Source organism: Micropterus salmoides, unplaced genomic scaffold (assembly GCF_014851395.1).
Source record: "Micropterus salmoides isolate LMB-PRFRI ecotype aquatic unplaced genomic scaffold, ASM1485139v1 Ms_hic_scaffold_20, whole genome shotgun sequence".
NCBI lineage: Eukaryota > Metazoa > Chordata > Actinopteri > Centrarchiformes > Centrarchidae > Micropterus > Micropterus salmoides.
Genome location: NW_024041151.1, coordinates 12,109,760 through 12,131,989, shown reverse-complemented (window position 1 = coordinate 12,131,989; position 22,230 = coordinate 12,109,760). Strand labels below are relative to the sequence as shown.

The 22,230-nt window shown below is 39.1% G+C and overlaps 3 protein-coding genes across 7 annotated transcripts in view; all 3 read left to right on the top strand.

Annotated features, from left to right (window-relative positions):
- ptpn13 (protein tyrosine phosphatase non-receptor type 13) overlaps nucleotides 1-1,722 on the top strand; it is a 49,346-nt gene extending 47,624 nt beyond the window's left edge. For all 5 annotated transcript variants that reach the window (XM_038733400.1, XM_038733399.1, XM_038733397.1 and 2 more), the window contains 5 exons: nucleotides 16-106; nucleotides 236-573; nucleotides 650-865; nucleotides 957-1,019; nucleotides 1,127-1,722. In XM_038733400.1, the coding sequence (XP_038589328.1) occupies nucleotides 16-106; nucleotides 236-573; nucleotides 650-865; nucleotides 957-1,019; nucleotides 1,127-1,204 (786 nt within the window). In that variant the 3' untranslated portion in view covers nucleotides 1,205-1,722. The remainder of the gene's footprint in view (nucleotides 1-15; nucleotides 107-235; nucleotides 574-649; nucleotides 866-956; nucleotides 1,020-1,126) is intronic.
- A 1,453-nt stretch (nucleotides 1,723-3,175) lies between these two features.
- sdad1 (SDA1 domain containing 1) lies at nucleotides 3,176-9,550 on the top strand. The gene is made up of 22 exons (XM_038734322.1): nucleotides 3,176-3,375; nucleotides 3,519-3,623; nucleotides 3,714-3,812; nucleotides 3,951-4,061; nucleotides 4,468-4,539; nucleotides 4,644-4,744; nucleotides 4,859-4,916; nucleotides 4,996-5,070; nucleotides 5,221-5,322; nucleotides 5,416-5,485; nucleotides 5,579-5,682; nucleotides 6,322-6,379; nucleotides 6,580-6,638; nucleotides 6,746-6,822; nucleotides 6,978-7,075; nucleotides 7,172-7,248; nucleotides 7,597-7,726; nucleotides 8,099-8,190; nucleotides 8,276-8,466; nucleotides 8,634-8,718; nucleotides 9,009-9,170; nucleotides 9,306-9,550. The coding sequence occupies exons 1-22, from the start codon at nucleotides 3,286-3,288 to the stop codon at nucleotides 9,351-9,353; spliced, it is 2,064 nt and encodes a 687-aa protein (XP_038590250.1). The 5' UTR covers nucleotides 3,176-3,285; the 3' UTR covers nucleotides 9,354-9,550.
- Nucleotides 9,551-10,513: 963 nt separating this feature from the next.
- LOC119914386 (kelch-like protein 8) lies at nucleotides 10,514-21,049 on the top strand. The gene is given in 13 exon segments (XM_038733674.1): nucleotides 10,514-12,291; nucleotides 13,925-14,144; nucleotides 14,340-14,401; nucleotides 14,993-15,158; nucleotides 15,391-15,442; nucleotides 15,445-15,710; nucleotides 15,962-16,148; nucleotides 16,432-16,575; nucleotides 17,049-17,160; nucleotides 17,445-17,613; nucleotides 17,701-17,860; nucleotides 18,286-18,487; nucleotides 19,189-21,049. Coding segments are annotated over 12 exon segments (1,842 nt in total). The 5' UTR covers nucleotides 10,514-12,291; nucleotides 13,925-13,946; the 3' UTR covers nucleotides 19,313-21,049.
- Nucleotides 21,050-22,230: the final 1,181 nt, after the last annotated feature.

Genomic DNA, 22,230 nt, shown 5'->3' with positions numbered 1-22,230 from the left:
TTTCCTTCCTGGCAGAATCTTCAGAATCTACAGCCACTGGACGACTGTTTAATAGGTCAGACGAAGGAGAACAAGAAGAAGAATCGCTACAAGAATATTGTTCCCTGTAAGAACAGTCACAAATGTGCATATATTGTAAAAACCATTTACTAAGTTTAACTAAATCCAAAGTTGGATACCTAAAATGTCAAACATTATTTTAAAAATGATTATCTTATGTACGCATCTCTTCTAGTTGACACAACTCGAGTTATGCTGGGCAAAGACGGGGGCTACATCAATGCCAACTTCATCAAGATGTCAGTGAAGGATGAAAACTATATGTACATTGCGTGTCAGGGTCCCTTACCCACCACTCTGGGTGACTTTTGGCAAATGGTCTGGGAGCAGAAGTCTAATGTTATCGCCATGATGACCCAGGAAGTGGAAGGAGGGAAAGTGAAATGTCAGCGGTACTGGCCAGACACACCAAGGACAGCAGAGATCGTGGGAGACAGGTTACAGATCACGCTGATCAAAGACCAATATCTCGACAACTTTGTAATCCGAATCATTGAGGTCAAAGATATCCAGGTTAGTTTATAACAAAATATGATAATTAAAAGTTGTATTCACTGACACATTAACTTAAGAGTTTCACCTTCCTCAGACCAATGAAATACAGCGTGTAACTCATCTGAACTACACGGGATGGCCGGACCACGGAACGCCCTCACAACCCGAGCAGCTGCTCACTTTTATTTCCTATATGAGGCACATTCATCGATCAGGGCCCATAATCACACACTGCAGTGCAGGCATTGGTCGATCAGGAACCCTCATCTGTATAGATGTGGTTCTGGGTCTCATCAGTAAAGACGCTGATGTAAGTAGGCAATCTTATGTATTGTTCATAAATAAGGAAGCTGCCATTTTTTGTTTGGTATGATCACAGTCTAATAAAAAAAAATGTGTAGTTTGATATTTCAGATGTCGTAAGGAACATGAGACTTCAGAGACAGGGAATGGTCCAGACAGAGGTGAGTTTTAATGTTTGCTTTTAATATTAAGTAGCTTAACTCTTTTGATCCTAGACCTCGCTGGCTCACGTTGTGTTCACACACTTTCCCTTTTTATTTTTTTACAGGACCAATATATTTTCTGCTATCAAGTGATCCTCTACGTCCTCAGATGCCTTCAAGCAGAGGAAAACATCTCAGGATAGTAGAAACCACATATTGTCGTCATGTAGATGTTGGGTGACTGTTTCACAAGAGCAAAACAAAAATGGAGGAAAGTTGACACAGGCAGAAATTGCCAAATTACACTACATGTTTTTAAAATGCCTTAAAATATTCAAATCCTTGAGAGTAAAAATCCTTTTTAAGAAGTCTATATTTTTATGTTTGCTTTTTGAGTTCTCTCTCTTTGGCTGCTACTACCTTTCAATGCATTTATGAGAACTGCTGTTTGTATTGTCACCTACAAGAGAACACCCTCCCCCCTCTTTGGATAGTCTAAAATAATTATGAAAGTGATTTCATATTTTATGTCGAACAAAATTGTACTTGTGTATTTTGAATCCTATTTTGATGCTGGAACATGCCTTGACAGAATACTATGTCAGTATTTGCTTTGTAAATCTATTATACAGTACTTGCTTACTGCTTTGAGGTAAATGATGAAATTAAAAGTGTACATATTCATCTCCTGAAAATTAAACTGGATACATTTTAAATGTTATGTCGAGGAAAGTTTCATTTAAAAAAAATATATATATTTTCCTTGTCTTTTTTCATTTGTGCCTTTTAGCATACTTTGAAATTCTTTTTCAGCCTTATTATCATTCATGCTGTGTAAAAAGGTTGCCATCATACTCTAAACTTCATTTATAAAAACATTAACCTAATAAAGCTTTTCCCAGCTTGCTGCCTATCAAAAATTGGGGAAGAGAAGCTGCAACCTGTGCACCGTTATAAGGATTGATAACTTGAAATTACAACATATACACTACATATAAACCACAAACTGGGCTCAAACCAGTTTCACCACCATGTGGCGCCAAAATTCATTATATCACAGTGAAATAATTCTGGCTGTTCAGTTGCTCATTTAAAATTAGGCTCATAATGCTCAATATGTTGGATATACTCTTTACCATATCTATTCTTTACCGTGAGTCCACCATGAAGGAAACGCTTCTACAGCTCTACTGAAACCATTTAAACATACAAAGCGAATATTACTCTGTTGGTTTAACTATTATTGTGAGTAAAAATTGACACAAATGCCTAAAAATAAAATAACCTTATCCTAAACATCTTCAGTTTTATTGGACTTGGGCTTTCCTCCTCTTGACAAACTAGTTATTGTCAGTGGTGGATGAAGTATTCAGATCCTTTACTTAAGTAAATGTAGAAGTACTGCATTGAAAATGTTACTTGAGTAAAGGTATGAAAAATGTCCTGTGACTATTTTACATGATTATTCCTCATGCAATTAAGTGTAAGAGGTTGAGGTTAAAACTTTTGTATCAGACTGTAATTAATTAAATGATCATTTTCATTGTGGATTAATCTGCTGATTATTTTCCCCATTAAGTGATTGTATAAATTATGAAAATAGTAAGAAATGTTGTCACAACTGCCCAGAGCCATACTGACACCATCACACTGCTTGTATTGACAATCTATCAATCAATCCTCAGTATGATTAAAAATACATTAAAATAATTAAAAGGAAAAGAGCAAATCATCACATAGGGGTGGTGGTGGGGCAGTGGATAAGTCTCATGCCTTTGGTTTGAGAGACCCAGGTTTAACTCCCCACTGTGGCATGTCCCTGAGCAAGACACTTAACGTTAACCCCTAGTTGCTCCAGAGGTGTGCGACCTCTGAAGTAAAAAGCAATTGTAAGTCGCGTCAGTTAACGTTAAGTTAAATGAATAAATGTAATGTAACCAGAGAGGCAGGCAAACAATGCTAACCAGTTTCTCGCTTCACAACATGAGCCCCGTGCCCAACCAAGGAGGCAAGTACAGCGGCAGTAGTATACAAGATGTTAGGTGAGTGCAACGTTATTATTATAAAGTTTAGATAATTTAAACGCCCAAGCTGAGAAGAAGAAAACCAAACACGTCTCCTTTAATCAGAGCGGAAGTGACCAGGACCTGGCCGGACGTGACGTGACGCATGTACTTTCCGCTGCGAGTTAAATGGCAGCCTGCACATTTGCCACGCTTGCCTTGTAAAATCTATTTTTTAATCATTATTTCTTCTTAACTAAGGCGCAAAATCATCTTTAACCATGTCTGGGCGACACAACAACAAATTGCCAAACAACTTGCCACAACTGCAGAATCTTATAAAACGAGACCCACAGTCGTACATAGAGGAGGTAAGTGTTGTTGCCCAACATTGCTAAAGTTTTTAACTAGTTTAATTCACAAACACCTGGTGTTCGTGAATTTAAACATACGAGAACTGTGTCCTTACACTGCAGTAAGGAATGACTGGTGTTTTTTCTTGTGCCTTCAACAGTTTCAGCAGCAGTACCGGCATTACCAGTCCAATATACAGATATTCAAACTGCAGCCTGACAAGCCGAACAAGGAGCTGGCTGATCTTGTTATGTTTCTTGCTCAGGTAACTGTGTGTGTGTTTATGATTAGTAATGTGTGTTATCTTCCTGCCTTCTATACGTCCTGTAGCTAAAGCTCTTCTTGCCCCCTCCAGGTTGGTCACTGCTACCTGCAGCACCTGTCCACCTTCCCACAAGAGCTGACCGGGTTACTACTGAATCACCACACAGTCCTAGAGCCGGACCTGAGAATGGTGAGAATATGTGTCAACACAGGAGCTTCTTTTCTTATCCACATTAAATAATCGATCATACTTGAGTTTGTTGATATACATGCAAAGTACATCTCTCTGAGCATTTACATGCTTAGCTGTGTTTCCTGTCTTTGTCAGACCTTCTGCAAAGCGCTGATTCTTCTGAGGAATAAAGATCTGATCGAACCCTCTGGACTCCTGGAGCTCTTCTTTGAGCTGCTGCGATGTCATGACAAACTTCTCCGAAAGGTGAGAGCCGAATAATCTGCAGCCGAAAAATTATAGGTGCCTTCATTTGATAGCGTTTAGTTTTTGGCATGACATTAAAATAATTTATTGAAATATTTCAAAATATGTTGCGTAGTAACTGTATTTTTAGTATTTTATTACATCTTTAAGTAGTTTTGAATATAAGGAAAGAGGAACCTATTGGTGATAGTTTGAGGTAGAGGGTGAATTTGTCTGTAAAAACATTATTGTACAAAGCTAATTTCACTCATGTATGCTCGTGTGTGTATAGCGTTCAATCTATAAATCTGATCAATGATTTCCTCATGTTGTTATATTTCTGTATTCATATGTTTTAATTGTTGTTTTCTGTGTTATTTCCCTCTTCCCCTTTCAGATGTAAACATTTGCTTTTCTCTCTCCACAGACACTCTACACACACATCGTAGCAGATATCAAAAACATCAATGCTAAGCACAAAAACAACAAGGTTAACACCGTAAGTACACATACTCGCATGTTTGACTGTGTGTAATATCATGTGACACAGCAGCCTAAAATAGTCACCACTCACCTTCTGTGTTATAATGTTGTGCATTTTAGACATTGCAGAACTTCATGTACACCATGCTGAGAGACAGTAATCCCATAGCAGCAAAGATCTCTTTAGATGTAATGATGGAGCTGTACAAAAGGAACATATGGTGGGTTTTATTTGTAAACTGGACTTAATTAAATCATATAAAGCTCTTATTTTACAAGAAGGTCTCATTATTTTTCACTGCTTTAACCTGATTGTCTTTTTGTTTGTGTGACAGGAATGATGCCAAAACAGTTAATGTCATTACAACAGCGTGCTTCTCCAAAGTGACAAAGGTATGTTTTTTTCACATTGCTTATTGTATTGCATATTTGGCAACCTTGTACATCCTCACCTGCCTCTCTTCCTTTTTAGATCCTTGTTGCTGGTCTTAAATTCTTTCTGGGCAAAGATGAAGATGAGAAAAATGATAGCGATTCAGAATCAGAGGCAAGTACCAAAGATATGATGCATTAAAGCAAAGATATTTTTCGCAGTCTAGTAGGGAGTGATTTATTATTGAATAGTGCATGTGTAAGACATAGAAATGTGGTTTAGATTTGTTGTGCTGTTTTTGTTAAGAATCATCTTTACTTTCAGAATGAAGGACCATCAGTCCGAGACCTGAAGGTGAGATACTCTACCGGCAAGAAAACCACCAAAAACAAGAAGAAGATGGAAAAAGCAATGAAAGTCCTCAAGGTACTAGTGTTGCATTTACTACAGAGGCATCACTTTTATTGTTACATTTGTGATCAAAGGAACTGAGTTAATTTTTTTTAACTCTTTGGGCAGAAACACAAGAAAAAGACAAAGGCCGAGGTGTTCAATTTCTCTGCCATTCATCTAATTCACGATCCTCAAGGTAGGTTCACCTCCACAACACCAGCACAAAGAATTTGGCATTTGTACTTCAGTTTACAAAACTCTAATCCATTGGATATTTCTTTTTGTTAAGATTTTGCTGAAAAACTCTTGAAACAGTTGGAAGACTCCAAAGAGCGCTTCGAGGTGAAGATCATGTTGATGGAGCTCATATCCAGACTGGTTGGAATCCATGAGGTAGGTGACGTGGCTGTCATCAGCTAGTTTGTACACAACTTTTAGGAAGTTGACTTAGAACTGGCCCTCATAAATATTGGTGGCTCTATAAAGCATTTTATCCAGAATAGGTTAACAGATTCAGAGACCAGTGCAGTAGGTTATTCCTAATAAGATAAATTGTTGCTTTTATGCAGCGCAACTTTAAAATAATCACTGATCTTGTGTAATGGGTTATATTTAGAAATTATTTAAAGTGGCTACAATCAATATTTTCATATTGACAATGGCTCATTTAACAACTTGAATGTCAAAGGAGTTGCTTGTAGTGAAGAACCCACAGAGAATTATCGCTCGACACTACAGTTCCCCTCAACTCTATAGAGTTTTAAAGCAATATCAAGCTCATTGTTTTGGTTTTCTGGCCCACACCATTACTGTTTTAGTTCACTCTCACCGCTCCGAGTCCTTTCAGTTGGAAAGCTCTAAAAACCCACTACCTGCTCAGCACTAAATGTCAGATAGGCACAGCTAGTGGCTGTAACAGTTCTTACAGTGCCTCTGTAATGGGAATCATGCTTTGGACACTGACTGGATATAAGTATAAATAAGGTATGAATAATAATTTTACAGTGAGTATAATGCTGTGTTCTTTTCCAGCTTTTCCTCTTCAATTTTTATCCCTTTGTCCAGAGGTTTCTACAGCCCCATCAACGAGGTAAAACTAACTCACACTGACTGTGTGTGTGTGTGTGTGTGTGTGTGTAATATCTATCTTTTTTCTTTCACACTTCTTCACAATGTAAACTTCTTTTTCCCACGCCAATAAAGACCCACTGAATTAGATTCGATTGTAGTAAATGAAAGCCTTTTGACCTCTGTGGACGAGACATGTGAAACAAACTGTTATCTTTCTAGAGGTGACAAAGATTCTCCTGTGTGCTGCCCAGGCTTCCCACCCACTCGTCCCACCAGAGGTACAGATCTAAAACGTTCAGATTTATTTTGTTTGTTCACACGTGTGGACTTAACATACTGCAGGGGGTTCCACTCTAACACTTTTCGTACATTCCCACTTGTGCAGATCATCGAGCCTGTAATCATGACCATCGCCAACAATTTTGTAACAGACAGAAACTCGGGGGAGGTTATGACCGTGGGGTAAGTAGCAGACCTGTCTAGTGATCCAAAGTTGGTATGGATGCAAATGTGAAGATTCAAATGAACAATACAAATCCATACAGTTATTTTGTGACTACAATACCAAGTGTTAATTAACCGTGTTAGAGTAAATTCTACACCTTTTTGTTTTCAAGTATCAATGCCATCAAGGAAGTGGCGGCCCGCTGTCCTCTTGCCATCACTGAAGACTTGCTGCAGGACCTGACCCAGTACAAGACCCACAAAGACAAGAGTGAGTGACTACCAGTGTACCTTTGTCCCAATTAAAGGAGGTGTACACATATGTTCACTCACAAAAGAACACATTTTTGTCTGTATTTGCCCTCAGACGTGATGATGTCTGCCAGAGGACTGATCCAGCTGTTCAGGAGTCTTAATCCACAGATGCTGCACAAGAGGGACAGGGTGAGCTAACTGTGTGAATCTTACTGAAAACAACACTGAGTATCATGTCTTAACATTAAACAAGTTTTGGCATAGTTTGTATAGTAAACTGTATGAAAAGAAAACAATTACTTAATGTATGATGAACAAACTCTTTTAAAAAGAGTTACAATTAAAAACACTTATACTCCCTGAATGTGCAGTTTATTTGTATTGTTGAAATTTTGATCCAGAGAGGGGTCCTGATAAATTATGTTGTAGTTACAGAAGCACACAGAGGAGAGTAGTGCCAAAAGATCCAGAAGTATAATGCTGACAAAGCACAACATTACTATGGATATTTAAATTTAAATAATTGTAAATGTCTAGGGGAGACCCACAGAGGCATCAGTAGAGGCAAAGATCAAAGACTATGGAGAGCTTGAGGCTAAAGACTATATCCCTGGAGCTGAAGTCCTGGAGGTGGAGGAGGAGAACAAAGAGGGAGAGGAGGACGGAGGTAAGCAGCTATTGAATGGACTGCACTTGTATAGCTCCTTTCTAGTCTCCTGACCATTCACACACACATTCATACATTGATGGCAGTGGCTACCATGCAAGGTGGCTGGAGCAGAAACAAATACACTCACACAATTTGGGGTTCATTATCTTGCCCAAGGACTGGAGGAGCAGGGGATCAAACCACCGACCTTCTGATTAGTCGATGATCCGCTCTTCATCCTGAGCCACAGCCACCAGTTTTTTATTGTGTTATTGAATCCATAAATTGAATTGATCTGTAAAACAGAATCCAGTTTCATACAGCACTCTGATAGAGATGACAGATGATCAATATTAAGCTAAAGTGTGTATTTTTCATATTGACCAACAGATGGCTGGGAGAGCGCCAGTATTAGTGATGACGATGAAGACGGGGAGTGGGTGGATGTCCAACACTCGTCTGATGAAGACACAGGAGAAGTGGTGAGCGTGAAATCGCATAGCTCAAACTGCTGCTGATTAATTAAGTGTGGTTGTTAAATGTGAGAGTCGTCTGTGTTCGTGTAAGGCGGAGAAACTTCAGAGTATGCCAGTCGAGGAAAGAAAAGCCAAAGCAGCGGCGGTCAGCGGCAGCAGGCTCCTCACTCAAGATGAGTTCAAGAAGATCCGTCTGGTCCAGATGACCAAGGAAGTCAACGCAGCACCAGGCAAGGGCCAGAAGAGGAAAGCTGTGGACAGTGATGACGAGGGTGACAGAAGGTTAGAAAGCAATTTGAACTTAAAGCATTATATCATTTACCATATTATTTGTGACACACTTTCTTTTTAATAAGAGCATACGGGCTGAGTTTGTTTATTTTGTTAATAATGATAGATGATCATACTTAGATTTATTTGTGTTTTTTTTCCCCCCTCAAATCTTTCAGAGGAGAGCTGCTTACCTTGAGGAATATTGAGAAACTGCATAAGAAACCAAAAGCAGACAAGGAAACACGCCTGGCAACAGCACTGGTAAAACTAAAGCTTCAAGTAACTGTAGGGTGATTTGAACTATTAAGAGTAACCCGACTGAAATACTGTTGACTCTAGAAAGTCATTCATGGGAAGTTTGTATATATTGCCGTTATCTATTCTATCTAAATATTACTTTGAATTTCCTCATTTGGTTTATAAAATGTCAGAATTATTTGAAATTTCATTGAAACAAACCAGCAAATATTCACATTTGAGAAGCTGGAACAAGATCATTGTTAATATTTGTTGATTCATTTCAGCTCGAATGACGTGCTTGATTTGTCTAGGCGGGACGGACCGACCGGAAGGACTTTGTCAGGAAGCGGACCAAGCTGAACCCACACGCCAGCACCAGCAACAAGGAGAAGAGGAAGACGAAGAACTTCATGATGATGAGGCACAGTCAGAATGTCCGAACCAAAGGCAAACGCTCCTTCAGAGAGAAGCAGGTAAGTCACACTTGTCAGATAAATACATGTGGGAATAAACTTCTGTATTCGTCTGTGGAGAAATTGGTTTTATTGGATCTAAAGACGCAACAGTCTTGGCACTTTAACTGAAGAGATTTTGTTTTTCTTATCCAGCTTGCTTTACGTGATGCCCTCTTGAAGAAGAAGAAGCAGCACAAATAGGACACATGGACATAATGTTACATTTGCCTCGTGCTGGCCATCCGATCGCCATCACAAACCTGCTCTATTACAAGGTCTAATAATATTCTACATCCTCCAGGAAGCCTGTAAAACTTGTACTTATTATTGTGTTATTTTCAGCACACGAACTGCATACATTTACATTGTTCTGAAATAAACAAACTTTGATAATTGTGTGAAGGTTTCTGGATGGGTAATGGTTTCATAATTATGTTTTGGTCTATTTATGCTACAGCCACATAGGCTGATAAATGGCCTCTCATTGGTCACAGTTTAAATCACCAGAAAATGATGTATCTCTGTAATTTGAAGTATAATGATGGGTAAGTTATTTTGGACAGCTCCAGTTTCCCTTTCCCTTTACAGTTTACTATTTATCTGAGAACACACTCAACACAGGACATAGCTTTGGTAGTTAACAAAACGTTAAACAGAAAATTTGCTGTCAAACTCTAGCTTCTAGCAAATTGTAATATTTCAGGCATCTCAGATGTGTCTATGGATCTATACCTCACCAATAGTATATTGTAGTCTTATTGGGTTTTCATATATATTATAGATTTAGAATGTAATCTACAAGTATGAGTATAACATCTGTCAACAATAAACTGTTTTTAATATTTCTGCTTAGTGTCCAGAAGGCACAGCAGAAATATGCAGATGCTGCACTGTTGTAAAGTAAATGGAATTGAACTGGAATATGAAGGTGTTGTTAATGTTAATTTCAGAAAAGTATAACAATTGTAAACTGTAATTTTACAGTTTAACATTTCCTTACTTTGCACATTACATACCCTAGTGCTTTATTTTGAACATGTCCGTGTTATTTGCTAGAACTTCTGTTCAGTGAGGCAGAAGACAAAATAAGACAAGTGAAGCTGTCGCACTGATCAGCTTCAGAAACTAAAAAAGTGACTGGAAAGAAACTGTCCGCTTTTAACTAGTGACGTTTGGCTGTAGTTCAGGTAATGCGTAAAAACTACAATACCCATGAAGCGCCTGGAATCACAACAAACGTGCTAATACCAAACATTCCTCTCAATGAAGCCGGCATCTTAATTCCTGTTGCGACATGAGGTAACTAAATTTAATATTGTTGACATAACACAACAATTACCTAATGTTTTACAGGGATGTATGCCATTCTGCGTTTAGTATTTTCTCTAAATTCCTGGTTAAATCCGTTCCGTTCCCTGTCAGCTAACATTAGCTCTCGCACGGATGCTAGTCTGCCTGGTAGTTACTGTTACTAGCAACCAAGCTAACAATTAAGCAAGTAAATTACGCTAGATAGCTTCATCATCTTCTTTAGAGCAGTGTCGTTTTGTTTAGCTGGTTTAACGTGGTGTAACGTTAGAAATACGATGTTAAAATGGAATGCGGCAACATTAACTAAAGTTTCCATAACGTTGCGTTAACGTTATCCCCATGATAACCCGAGCTCATGTTCATAAACTCTTGACGTGTGTTTGATGTTGACGATTGTATTTCAGCTTTTCTTATCTGTCATGCCCGATATTATGTGCTAACGTAGCTGTGATAAATAAGAGTATGTTTTGGTGTCGTACCCAAATATTAGAGACACATAAAATATAAGTTCAGGTAACATCTGCAGGTGCCAACTGTCGTTTACATCAAACAGCTTAGTAGCAGTAGAGCTGGTGTCTTATCTCAAATATTTGCATCCCTCATATCCCCTCTTTGTGTTATGTTGTCTAGGAGTTACCTGTTAAAGCCTCCAAAAAAGTACTTTAATTCAATTTATATTTGGTACACAATAGAGCTACAAGGGCTAGTTTGGTAAAGGAGGACCAAAGATTAGACTTGTGCAATACACTAATGTTACTTTTTAGACAGCAAGCAGTGTCTGTCAGTACATATGTGTATATATAGATGGGTACAAAACCATTCTTTAAGATGCCTGTGTGATTTGATAGCTTAGGATAGATGAAATATTTTTAAAAGCGCACAGAAGAAATACATTACATGATTGGTCTAAAGGTGAAATAAATGTGAAATGCTTCCAGCTGACGATAAAACAAATAGTCTCCTTGAAATGTACCACTCTTTTATTGCATTCTGCCACATACTTAATCTCTTAAAAGGTGGTGAGGGAAATATAGTAATTAAATGTACAGGATGCTCATTAGTATGTTCATAACTCTACTGTCATAATACTCTGATCTTAGAGAGACCATGGCGACAAAGCATCTACCTACTAGTGTAGCTGTGGTGTGTTCTTAGATGAGTGGGTGAAGTAATTTGACATGACAACAGTAGGTTTCATGAGTGCACACTCTTCTTCTGTGTTTCTTTTGTACCTGATGGTATAGTGGTATGCTGGTTGCTTTTGTGAGACTCCTTTTGTATGGTGGACATAGATGCATAGAAAAAATATGTATGAATTTAGCAAGAGGTTGCTGTCTGCACAAATTGTTTTTCAGTTTGTACTGGGTGGAGTGGAGTAGTTGTGCAATACATCTCTGTCGTTAAATTATTGACTAACGCACTCGTCATAAATAATACAACATGGTGATGCTATAATCTTTAGGCCATGAAAGCGTTCCAGCGGATCCTGAATCTGTCTTTGAATTAAGTGGATATTACAAAGTCCCTGCATGTGTTGAGTAATCAGACCATTTCCAAAGAGGAAGCCTATCCACGAGCCAATAAAAAGTAGAACAGAAGTCGAGAGAGCCTTTGATCATTAGTGCATGTGATGGGACTTGATGTTTCTGCTCTTATAGCTGAGAGGACTAGCGATGAGGGGGCGATACACTGAGTCTATTCAGTGACAGAGACATAGCTTAAAAGAGACTCTGCATCATCTGTAAGGTGTGGGTGGAGCTTTATCCTCTGGCTGTCTGCTTTCTCTCTGACATCAGCTGTGAAGATTTTTCATCAGATTCACCAATAGGTAGGAATTTTTATGGGTTTGATTGCACTGGTTTTTCTTCGTGGTGTGCCATTTTAGCTTGGAGGTATCTGCTTGTCCTGTTTTTCCTTTTTTCTTCCACATTTGGCTCCAATCTCTGCTGAACGAGTAGGCTAAAGGGTAAGTGACGCTGAAAAGGAGAGGAATAGTGATCAAAGTTGCTCAGCTGGCAGGCGATGTCCTCCAACACCAATTTCCCTTTTGTTTCCTCCATTCAAGTCAAGTTTTTCTTACATGCTACAGTCAATGGCAGTGATAATTTGACTTTATTATAGCTAATGATCGGCTCATTCAGTTTATTCTAATATTTACTATTTGCAGCCTCTCCTCATAATGGTACTGGGTTAAACAGGGCTGCAACAATTTTTTTATTGTCAGTACATCTTTTCTATCTGTCTATTTTTTCCCAAATCCTCAGTTATTTCTTTTTAGATGATGAAATGTCAGAGAATATTGAGAACTGCCAATCACAAGTTCACAAAATTGAAGACGTCGTGAAACCGAACAATATCCAATTAACAACCGAGAAAGGAGACGTGTCTTCACATATGAGATGTTCGGAACCAGGGAATGATTGAATGAATTTTGGCTTCTAAAACAAAAAGACTGAAATGGTGAGTCAACAATCTAAAATAATTGTTCCACCACTAGTTGCAAGAATTTTAGTTAAATATACAAGGCAAGTTTTTGTATTGCGCATTTCAGCAACAAGGCTATTCAAAGTGCTTTACATAAAACATAAAAGTAAAATAGGGAAATATAAAAAGACATCTAAATACAATTACAAGAGTCAAATAGAAAATATAAACAGGTTCATTTACCCGGTAAACCTGTTTGTTCACCCATAATTCTAATGGGTTACATTACATTACATAATCAGGCTTTTTAACTTCCGTTGTTGCTTTTTGGATTTCCCATCTTTGGTCAAACCTTGTAAGATATTTATTTCCTCTAATTCAGCATCGTCAACGTGAATCCAGATTCTTTGCGCTACAATCTTGGTAAAAACAGTCAAAACAGCGGAGAGAGCTTAATTCTACTCAGCCACCTGAAGGCAGTCAAAACAGTCGAGAAAAAACGTTCAGCCCACTTGGCTCTGCCCGGACACACTTCGACCCAGACAGCAGAGAACTATACTAGAGATTCTGCTCGGCCGTGTGAAGACTTGGTCTCAGTACATATGAAGGAGAGAGGAGAAACCAACTGAGTTTCAGAAGCAAGTAATATTTGATTCTAGAAACATCTTACCCCAAAAACAGGGCAGTAAATCTTACAGCACAGTGTAAAATATTAAGAAATAAAAAGTAAGTTACCAGTAGTTTAATATGAACAAAGTCTGTTGGTGACTGAGATCCTAAATACTTGAGTGCATGTGTTCTTTTGAACATTTGACTTAATAGGATGAACATGTGTGTAACTTTCTACCGTATGATATGGCAGTAAATTAATATGGCACCAAATTTTCAATATGGAGATCATGCTGTGATATTTATTGTAATATTATTTTGTTCCATAATACCTACCCATATCTGCCGCTGTCTTTATATGGTTCCAGATGTATTCTGTAAGCAATTCTTCGTGCTTCAATGTAAAATTCCTCTAATCTGTCTTTTAGGTGTTGTTTCCTGTAGGCAGCTATGGCACCAGGGGATGTGGTGCCAGACCATGCCAAGCAGCTGAAGTCCAAGGAGAAGCGGCCTGGAAACAAGGCTTCAAAAGCAGACTGCGAGCCTGATGGGTCCTTTGTCTTCGAGGCTCATGAGGCTTGGAAGGACTTTCATAACTCCCTCAGGCATTTCTACGAAGTAGGAGAGCTCTGTGACGTCACGCTGAAGGTAGGTCACCCTGTCCAGACTCAAGTAACGAGATTTGACTAGATTTGATTGCCTCCACTGATCTTTTGTTGATGTTTTCAGTCATGTCCGGTTCATAAATAAATTAATAAGCAGTGAGCTTATTGATACTGTATGTAGGTGTGCTTTGTTGCCTGTTTTTTCAAACATGTATTTTGTGTTTGTCTCTTTTTGTAGGTTGGCAGTAGGTTGATACCATGCCACAAGCTAGTGCTGGCTTGTGTGATCCCTTACTTCAGGTACATTTGTTGTTTTATTTTTTGAGGAAGACCTATATAGCAATTTTTCAGTACAGCACCAACAGATAAGAGGGTTTTTTTCTTAATCTCTTAATGATTTAATCAATCACACTAGTCTCTAGCTTGTTTTCTAAAAGCCAAATATAATATCCCAGATACACCTTTTGCTCTGACTAAACATACAGAAATGAAGCCTGTCTTGAGCCTGAACACAAGGTTCCAATGTCATGAAAAAATCAAACACAGAATTTTGTCATTTCTGTTTAGATCATTTGTATGAAGATGCTTAGATAGATACATTACATACGATAGGCCTGCACGATAGTTGGGCATGATAGCACATGTTATTTTTGTTAAAAGAGAGAAGACAGTACTAGCACAAAATAACTAAAATATAGTGATTGACTGCCCTAATCAGTTGTCAGTTGGGGTGGAAGTGTACTCTCTGGGCCTCCATACTTAATGAACAGAAACCAGTGGCGTAGTCCCTTAAGGACTCAAAGACAAAATTTATTTTATGTTTGCAGAACACAAAGCTTTGTGGAAGGTGTTACATCTTGTTCTTGTGTAAGTTGCTCTTTCTTCCCTCAGGGCCATGTTCCTGTCAGAGATGTCCGAGGCTAAGCAGGAACTGATAGAGATCAAGGACTTTGATGGTGATGCCATCCAGGACCTGGTGCATTTTGCCTACTCCTCCAAACTCACATTAACTGTGGACAATGTCCAGCCACTGCTTTATGCTGCCTGCATCCTTCAGGTAAAGACACACAAGTACAATCAGTCAACAAGTTGTGCAGGCGCTTTGTTCTCCTTAGTTTACATGAACTAAGTGGGTTCTGAATTTTCAGTTACATTTTAAGTGTAGTGATGCTCAAACTCTTATTTATCAATTTAAAATATCATGACAATTTTTACACAGAACAAAATGTAATTATGTAATGCATTGAGATAATCTGCAACATTGCCTTATTACTGCCTCAATCTGTTAGGTGGAGTTGGTGGCAAGAGCCTGCTGTGAGTACATGAAGGCCCACTTCCACCCACCAACTGCCTGGCAGTTCGTACCTTTGCCGAGAGCCACAATCGTGTGGACCTGATGGATATGGCCGACCGCTATGCCTGCGAGCACTTCACCGAGGTAGTGGAGTGTGAGGACTTTACATGCGTGTCTCCCCAGCACTTACGCACATTATTGTCCTCCAGTGAGCTCAATATCCACTCAGAGACACAGGTGTACAATGCAGCAGTGAAATGGCTGAAAGCAAACCCACAGCACCACGAGGCCTGGCTGGACCAGATCATGTCTCAGGTTAGAGAGTGCATAGCTTCAATGAGAAGGGTCTATCTTCCTGAATTTTATATCTCCTGAAGTTTCATGACTGGAAGTAGCTTCAGTATGTGTTCTAGTGAAGTTAAGACTTTTATGACCTATTACGCTGATTACCTGAAGGTTAAACTACATAACTGTGAGTGAAATTAGTGTCAGTGTTACACATATGTTCACAGCTTTATGTAATCACTTACACAACCACAACACAACGTGTATGGTCTCTCCTACAGGTGCGCCTCCCCCTGCTGCCTGTAGAGTTCCTGACTGGAACAGTAGCTAAGGATGAGATGATCAAAGGTAACCTGAGTTGTCGCGACCTGATGGACGAAGCCAGGAACTACCACCTGCACCTCAGCAACAAGGTGGTGCTGGACTTTGAGTACTCAGTCCGTACAATACCCAGGAAACACACTGCAGGTAGTACTTACTAGTGATTTTAGGGCATTTTTTACTAACATTCAGCATGTTTCCTCATCATCCTAAAAAATACACAGCTACATTCATGAAAACCAAATGACTTTCTAGGTTTTCATGTTTGTTATATGCTTAGTCTCGTCTTCATAACATAAGCAAAGTTATAAAAATTGTAATAACTGCTTTGTCATGTAGATATATAGTTTCGTGTTTCATCTGTAGGCTTAAGTGTGACATGTGTTCTCTCACTGTGCTAACGTTTGGTTCTTTCCTGACACTTCTTCAGGGGTTTTGTTCTGTGTGGGTGGCCGTGGGGGTTCTGGTGACCCATTTCGCAGTATTGAGTGCTACTCCATCACTAAGAACAGCTGGTTCTTTGGTCCTGAAATGAACAGCAGACGGCGTCACGTGGGTGTAATATCTGTAGGAGGTAAGAAGGGTTACATATATAATAACACTATAGACAGTAAAAGATGGGGTGTGGAAAGATGAGCATTTGTGTTTAGAAGAGCTCAGGGAAACTTTATATATTATACAGTCAGTAGTCAGTTTATTAGGTAGGCCTAGCTAAAACGAATGCAGTCTAATACAACAGTTCTGTAATAAATTTTGCTCTCATGAAGGTTATAATGTTCAGATTATTTGAAACTGTTTTAGAGACGAATTGGTTCAACTGACCCATGTAGATTATGTGGGTTGTGGTGTTAATCTGTTTTGCATTATACAGCTTTTTTCTAATATTTGAATTTTGAATATAATTTAGAAAATGAAATATTTGGATCACAGATTCACTTAAAGTGAGTACAGTATAATAGAGTATTGCAACATAGCAAATGAAAACGTGTATCTTTGTAAAAAAGTACTGCAGTCAACGTCATATCTGTTTGACGTTGCTTTCCTTAGGCAAGGTTTATGCTGTTGGGGGCCATGATGGTAACGAGCACTTGGGCAACATGGAGATGTTTGACCCCCTCACCAACAAGTGGATGATGAAAGCCTCCATGAACACCAAGAGGTACACAGACACACAGTTATTTGATTGATTTGTGTTTCTGTTGATGCTAAATTTTGATTTCCGTATTGCCTTAGAAATTTTTTTTTTGTTTCTAAGTTTTAGTATTGACTTAAAAATTGGTCCTCTTTTCAGCCCTTACATGCTCAGGAGCAGGCCTGATTGATACCTTAACATGCATTTCGTCTGGTGTACCTTTTACTATCTGCTGTATGCTTTTGCTATGCTTAAAGTATTGGGTAAACAGCAAAAATACTGCTTTGAACAAGGATGTATGTGTTTCTCAGGAGGGGTATAGCCTTGGCAGCGCTTGGTGGTCCTATCTATGCTATTGGAGGTCTGGATGACAACTCCTGCTTCAACGATGTGGAGCGTTACGACATCGAAAGTGACTGCTGGAGCGCTGTGGCGCCGATGAACACGCCCAGAGGAGGAGTGGGATCCGTGGCATTGGGGGTAACACTGTGGAGGAAAGCCAGTTGATTGTGACTGATATGTGATCTCTACTGTGGACTTCACTGCTCTATACCCTCTCCTTGCCAGAGTTTTGTATACGCAGTGGGAGGGAACGATGGGGTGGCGTCGCTGTCTAGTGTGGAGCGGTTTAACCCACACCTCAACAAGTGGATAGAGGTCAGCGAGATGGGCCAGCGACGAGCTGGAAATGGAGTCAGCAAACTCAATGGCTGCCTCTATGTAGTGGGTGAGAGGAATAACTGAACAAAGAACACTTCAGATCTGATCACTTGAATATTGTTGATTTGAGTACAGAATTTTGTCTGCATTTGCATTTTTTTGATACACCCAGGTCACGTGCCTCCTACAATTTTATACACAAGTCAGTCACTCAGGGTTCATTAAAATGTCTTGTGGCATTTTGCCTTGTCAATAGCTGTGTAAGTGCTTAGTATGGATGCATGAAATCATTAATGTTGTCTGTTACATTAGTAACAGCATAATCCTACATAAAGCAAATGAGCGTTTGCAATCATTACACCTAAGCGTGTTGTCTGCCAGGTTACATGCCAGTTTCATGTTTGTCCCTTGAGCTTTTTTCACAAAGGCACCTAAGAATCGTAGGAGGTACTTTCGTTTTTTGAATAAGTGTCTCTCTCGTCTTTCCTAAAGGCGGTTTTGATGACAACTCACCCCTGAGCTCTGTAGAGCGCTTTGACCCAAGAATGCACCGCTGGGAGTACGTGTCTGAGCTGACCACCCCACGTGGGGGAGTCGGGGTAGCCACTGTAATGGGAAGAGTGTTCGCGGTCGGGGGTCACAATGGGAATATCTACTTGAACACTGTGGAAGCTTTTGAGCCACGAATGAACAGGTGAGCAGGAGATGAATGAGGGCTGCGTGATGTGATGTGTTTCTAAGGTATTGAGGTGGGATTTGGGATGAGTTAATAAGGGACAAGGGATCTCTGTGTTTTGGCAATAATTTAAGAGCTGAGATTAACAACACCGTGCCTTCAATTCTTGTTAGATGATTTATATGAAAACACAAGCAAATTGAATAAACATTCCCCCGTTGGCAACTAGGGCTGAACAATAATCAAAATCTTTTTGAAATTGCGAATGGCCTACTGCAGTTTTCAAATCGCAGGAGGTTCAATATTTGTTAGGTGTGTAAAAAATACTATAAACTATTTTAAATTAAATATTGTCGTGCTGCAGAGATGTCGTAGCCTACACGTCATACTCTACAGACTTGTTTGGTACAGATCCCTGCAAAAATTGCAGTGTCAGTCAAAATAATGGCGAATTTTTTTCAGTATCATTAAGCCGTATTGGCAACACAACGCTCAATAAAGATTCTCAAATCTGGATGAAATGTAATGGCAGAAGTCTACATTTGAAGCTTGTGTGACTTACCTGCTGAAACAAGGCTCAACCTGTTACATACTTGAGTAATTGCTCTAATTGAAATCATTTTTATTATGCAGTTACTTGCTCAAATTGTATTGTTTAGTACTTCTACCGCGTCCTCCTTCTCTTCCTATGTTTTGACTTGTATGTGTTTGCTGCTCAGATGGGAGCTGGTGGGTTCGGTGTCTCACTGCCGCGCCGGAGCCGGAGTGGCTGTCTGTTCGTCACACGTCAGCCAGATCAGGGACGTCGGCCAGGGCTCCAGCAACGTGGCCAACTGCATGTGACCGCCCGCCCAACCCCGCTTATTCCCAGGTGACTGACTGCCAGGTCTTGCCGTCAGACCTGATCACTGCACAAGCACACAGACAATGACTGAGTTATGAGTGAGTTATTTCGGCAGCCGTCAGCTGCTGTCGCCACTGTATGAACGTCGGCTTGAAGCTGTTCAGTTTGCACACAGTGACTGAGGAATAGTAGGGAGATTTTACTGACTTGACGTGCATATCTGACAAATGAGGTCTTCTCTGACTAAGTGACACGTTCTCCTTGACTCCTGCTGGTGTTATTTGCAATCAGTGATGTAGTATTTTGTACTGTATTTTCTTCTGTTTGACTGCCTTGACATAGTTTGACTTTTGTTTTGTTTTTTAAGGGAAAATATTAGCCACGCCTTGTATTTAATACTAACATCTTGAGAATGAAAAGTGTGTTTGGGTTCATAACTACTAGGTTAGCTGTGCACATTATGAACGGGGACTGTATAGTGGGGCCTGTATGGAAAGCTTTTCAACGGGCTCTTCTTAAAGATGGTTTACTCGTTGTCTCTGCAGTTGTTTTCATTATCCACAGAGATGTGATCACACTGCATTCAACACCTTGTTTGCGGTGCAGTGTGTCCAAAAACATTATAATCAATTAATCTGAAATACGATGTTAAGATGTCAAATACATTTCCAAGATTCCTTCGATCTTATGCCAGGTTAAGTAGAAGTATCTGTTAGAGCAGTTAGACTTTTCAAAGGTGCTTTTCAACATCATTCAATCAGCAGTTCCAGCTGCAGTGAGCTGGATCGTATGCCAGCTTTTAGGAATTTGCCTGTAATTGTGTTTGAACAATCATTTATGGCCGATTGGGACAAATCAGCCATTGGTGAGGAGGTGATGGATCTGAAGAATTTAACTGCAAGTGCCAAAAATAAAAATAAAAAGTGCACCAGCCGTTTTAGGAAGGTGTAGATGCAAATCTGGTTCAACTGCCTGCTGAATCCTGAGTCGCCACCTTTACCTCGACCTCAGAATTTAAGAGTCAAGGACTGATCAGAGCAATACAGGGCACCTCTCCAGTCCTCCTTCAGTTTTGCATTATTGTATAGAGATCTGTTCAACCTGACAGGGACAGATTTTTAAATTGGAGATTTGTGTTTGACGATAGCTGGTCTGTCAGAAATCCTAATCGGAGCTCTTTCGGATGTGTATGAGATGCAGCTGCGGTTTGGTCTCTGCAGATGGTCACGTTATATTTTAATAAGGATATTTTGTATAATAAGACAGGTGTATCTTTGGTATTATTCTATCTAACCCATTGCTGTGCACTACTTTCCTAGAATAGATGTGAAGTATATTTTTGTCCTAAATGGAGAATTTCATGTTATTCCTGTTATAAGTTAACAGTCATACCTATTTCTGCCATGTGAAAGAACAATTTAATGATTTTGGACAACTGTTTTTCAGAATAGCCTGACAGAGTTAAAACAGAAATGTCATATATGGTTTATACTAGAAATAATGCATATTATTGCACATTATTTGTGTCCTGCCGGTATTAATACTAGTGTATATTATCAACAATATATTATCAATATTGTTGCCCACTTTGTCAGCAAATGAGCCAGATACTGAGTCTTTTGTAAACTTTACTGTACTTTGTGTTGTTCCTCTTCTTGACTGCTTCCATCTTTTGCTTTTTGTTGTTTACATGGTATTTGTATAAATTGGTACAATAAAGTTATGTGTAATATGAATTGGTGGGATGTTTAATTTGTTTCTATAATACTGCAAAAACCTTCACATCAGACTGCTCTAAAGAGTTTGCAGGAGTTTCATGGTTTATTTACTTACCTGTCTGACACATGTAACTGTATGGTTTATTTTTTTTACCTTCGCCAAATTGTATATTGTCAAATGTGTGTTTATCATTAGTAATTGTTATTTTTGGTTAAATTCTAATGTTTTTTCCCCTCTTATTGTTTTTGATCATTTAAGTTTTATTCTGTAACAAACTACCATAGGTTATGTCAGGAGGTCATCTGCGTTTTACTGCTTTTAGTCTTTGGACCCTGGACCCCGATGCTGAAAAGAGATGAATTAAAGAGAAGCTGAATAGCTCAAGCACATCACCCGCACACACTGCCAGGCTGAACGTAAAGATATTAGGATGTGGACAAACACACGTTAAGAGGTGAAAAAAGAAAAGACAAAGAATTCTGCAGCTGCTCAGCTTTGCTGCTCTTCTTGCTTGCAGTAAGTCACTTTTTGATAAAATATTTGGTATGTGACACTTCTGATCCCTGACAGTGAATGTATGATTATGACCATGGGGAGGTCAAAGCATAAACCTGGGAGCACCAACCCAGGTTTTAATCCTCAAAAATAAAGACACAAATTTATCAACTAGAAGAGCCATGTGATATGAGCTTTTATGAATTTTATGATATGATCTATTATGTGTTTTGAAGTGAGGCAGCTGTTAAGGACTTTGTACTGTATTTTTTAAAATATTAAAAGTGCAAGAAGCTCATGATGAGCAGACCAGTCATACCTATTTCTGCCAACAATTTCATGATTTTGAACAACTGTTTTTCAGAATAGCCTGAAAGAGTTAAAACAAAAATGTCATATGGTTTATACTAGAAATAATACATATTATTGCACATTATTTGTGTCCTGCCGGTATTACTAGTGAATATTCTCAACATTATCTTATCAATATTGTTGCCAACTTTGTCAGCATGAGCCAGATAATGCGTCTTTTGTAAACTTTACTGTACTTTGTGTTGTTCCTCTTCTTGACTGCTTCCATCTTTTGCTTTTTGTTGTACTATGTAGTACCCTGTAGTGTCTTTTAGTGTATTGTAAACACTAACTAGTGTCCATAGCACTACTTTCTGCTAGCAATCCTACAATGCAATGCTTGGCATTTTAT

Coding starts and splice junctions, on each gene's coding strand:
- sdad1 (XM_038734322.1), top strand. CDS start 3,286: ATGTCTGGGCGACACAACAACAAATTGCCAAACAACTTGCCACAACTG. Junction 6,380..6,579: donor TCTACAGCCCCATCAACGAG/GTAAAACTAACT, acceptor TTATCTTTCTAG/AGGTGACAAAGATTCTCCTG. Junction 7,076..7,171: donor CAAGACCCACAAAGACAAGA/GTGAGTGACTAC, acceptor ATTTGCCCTCAG/ACGTGATGATGTCTGCCAGA.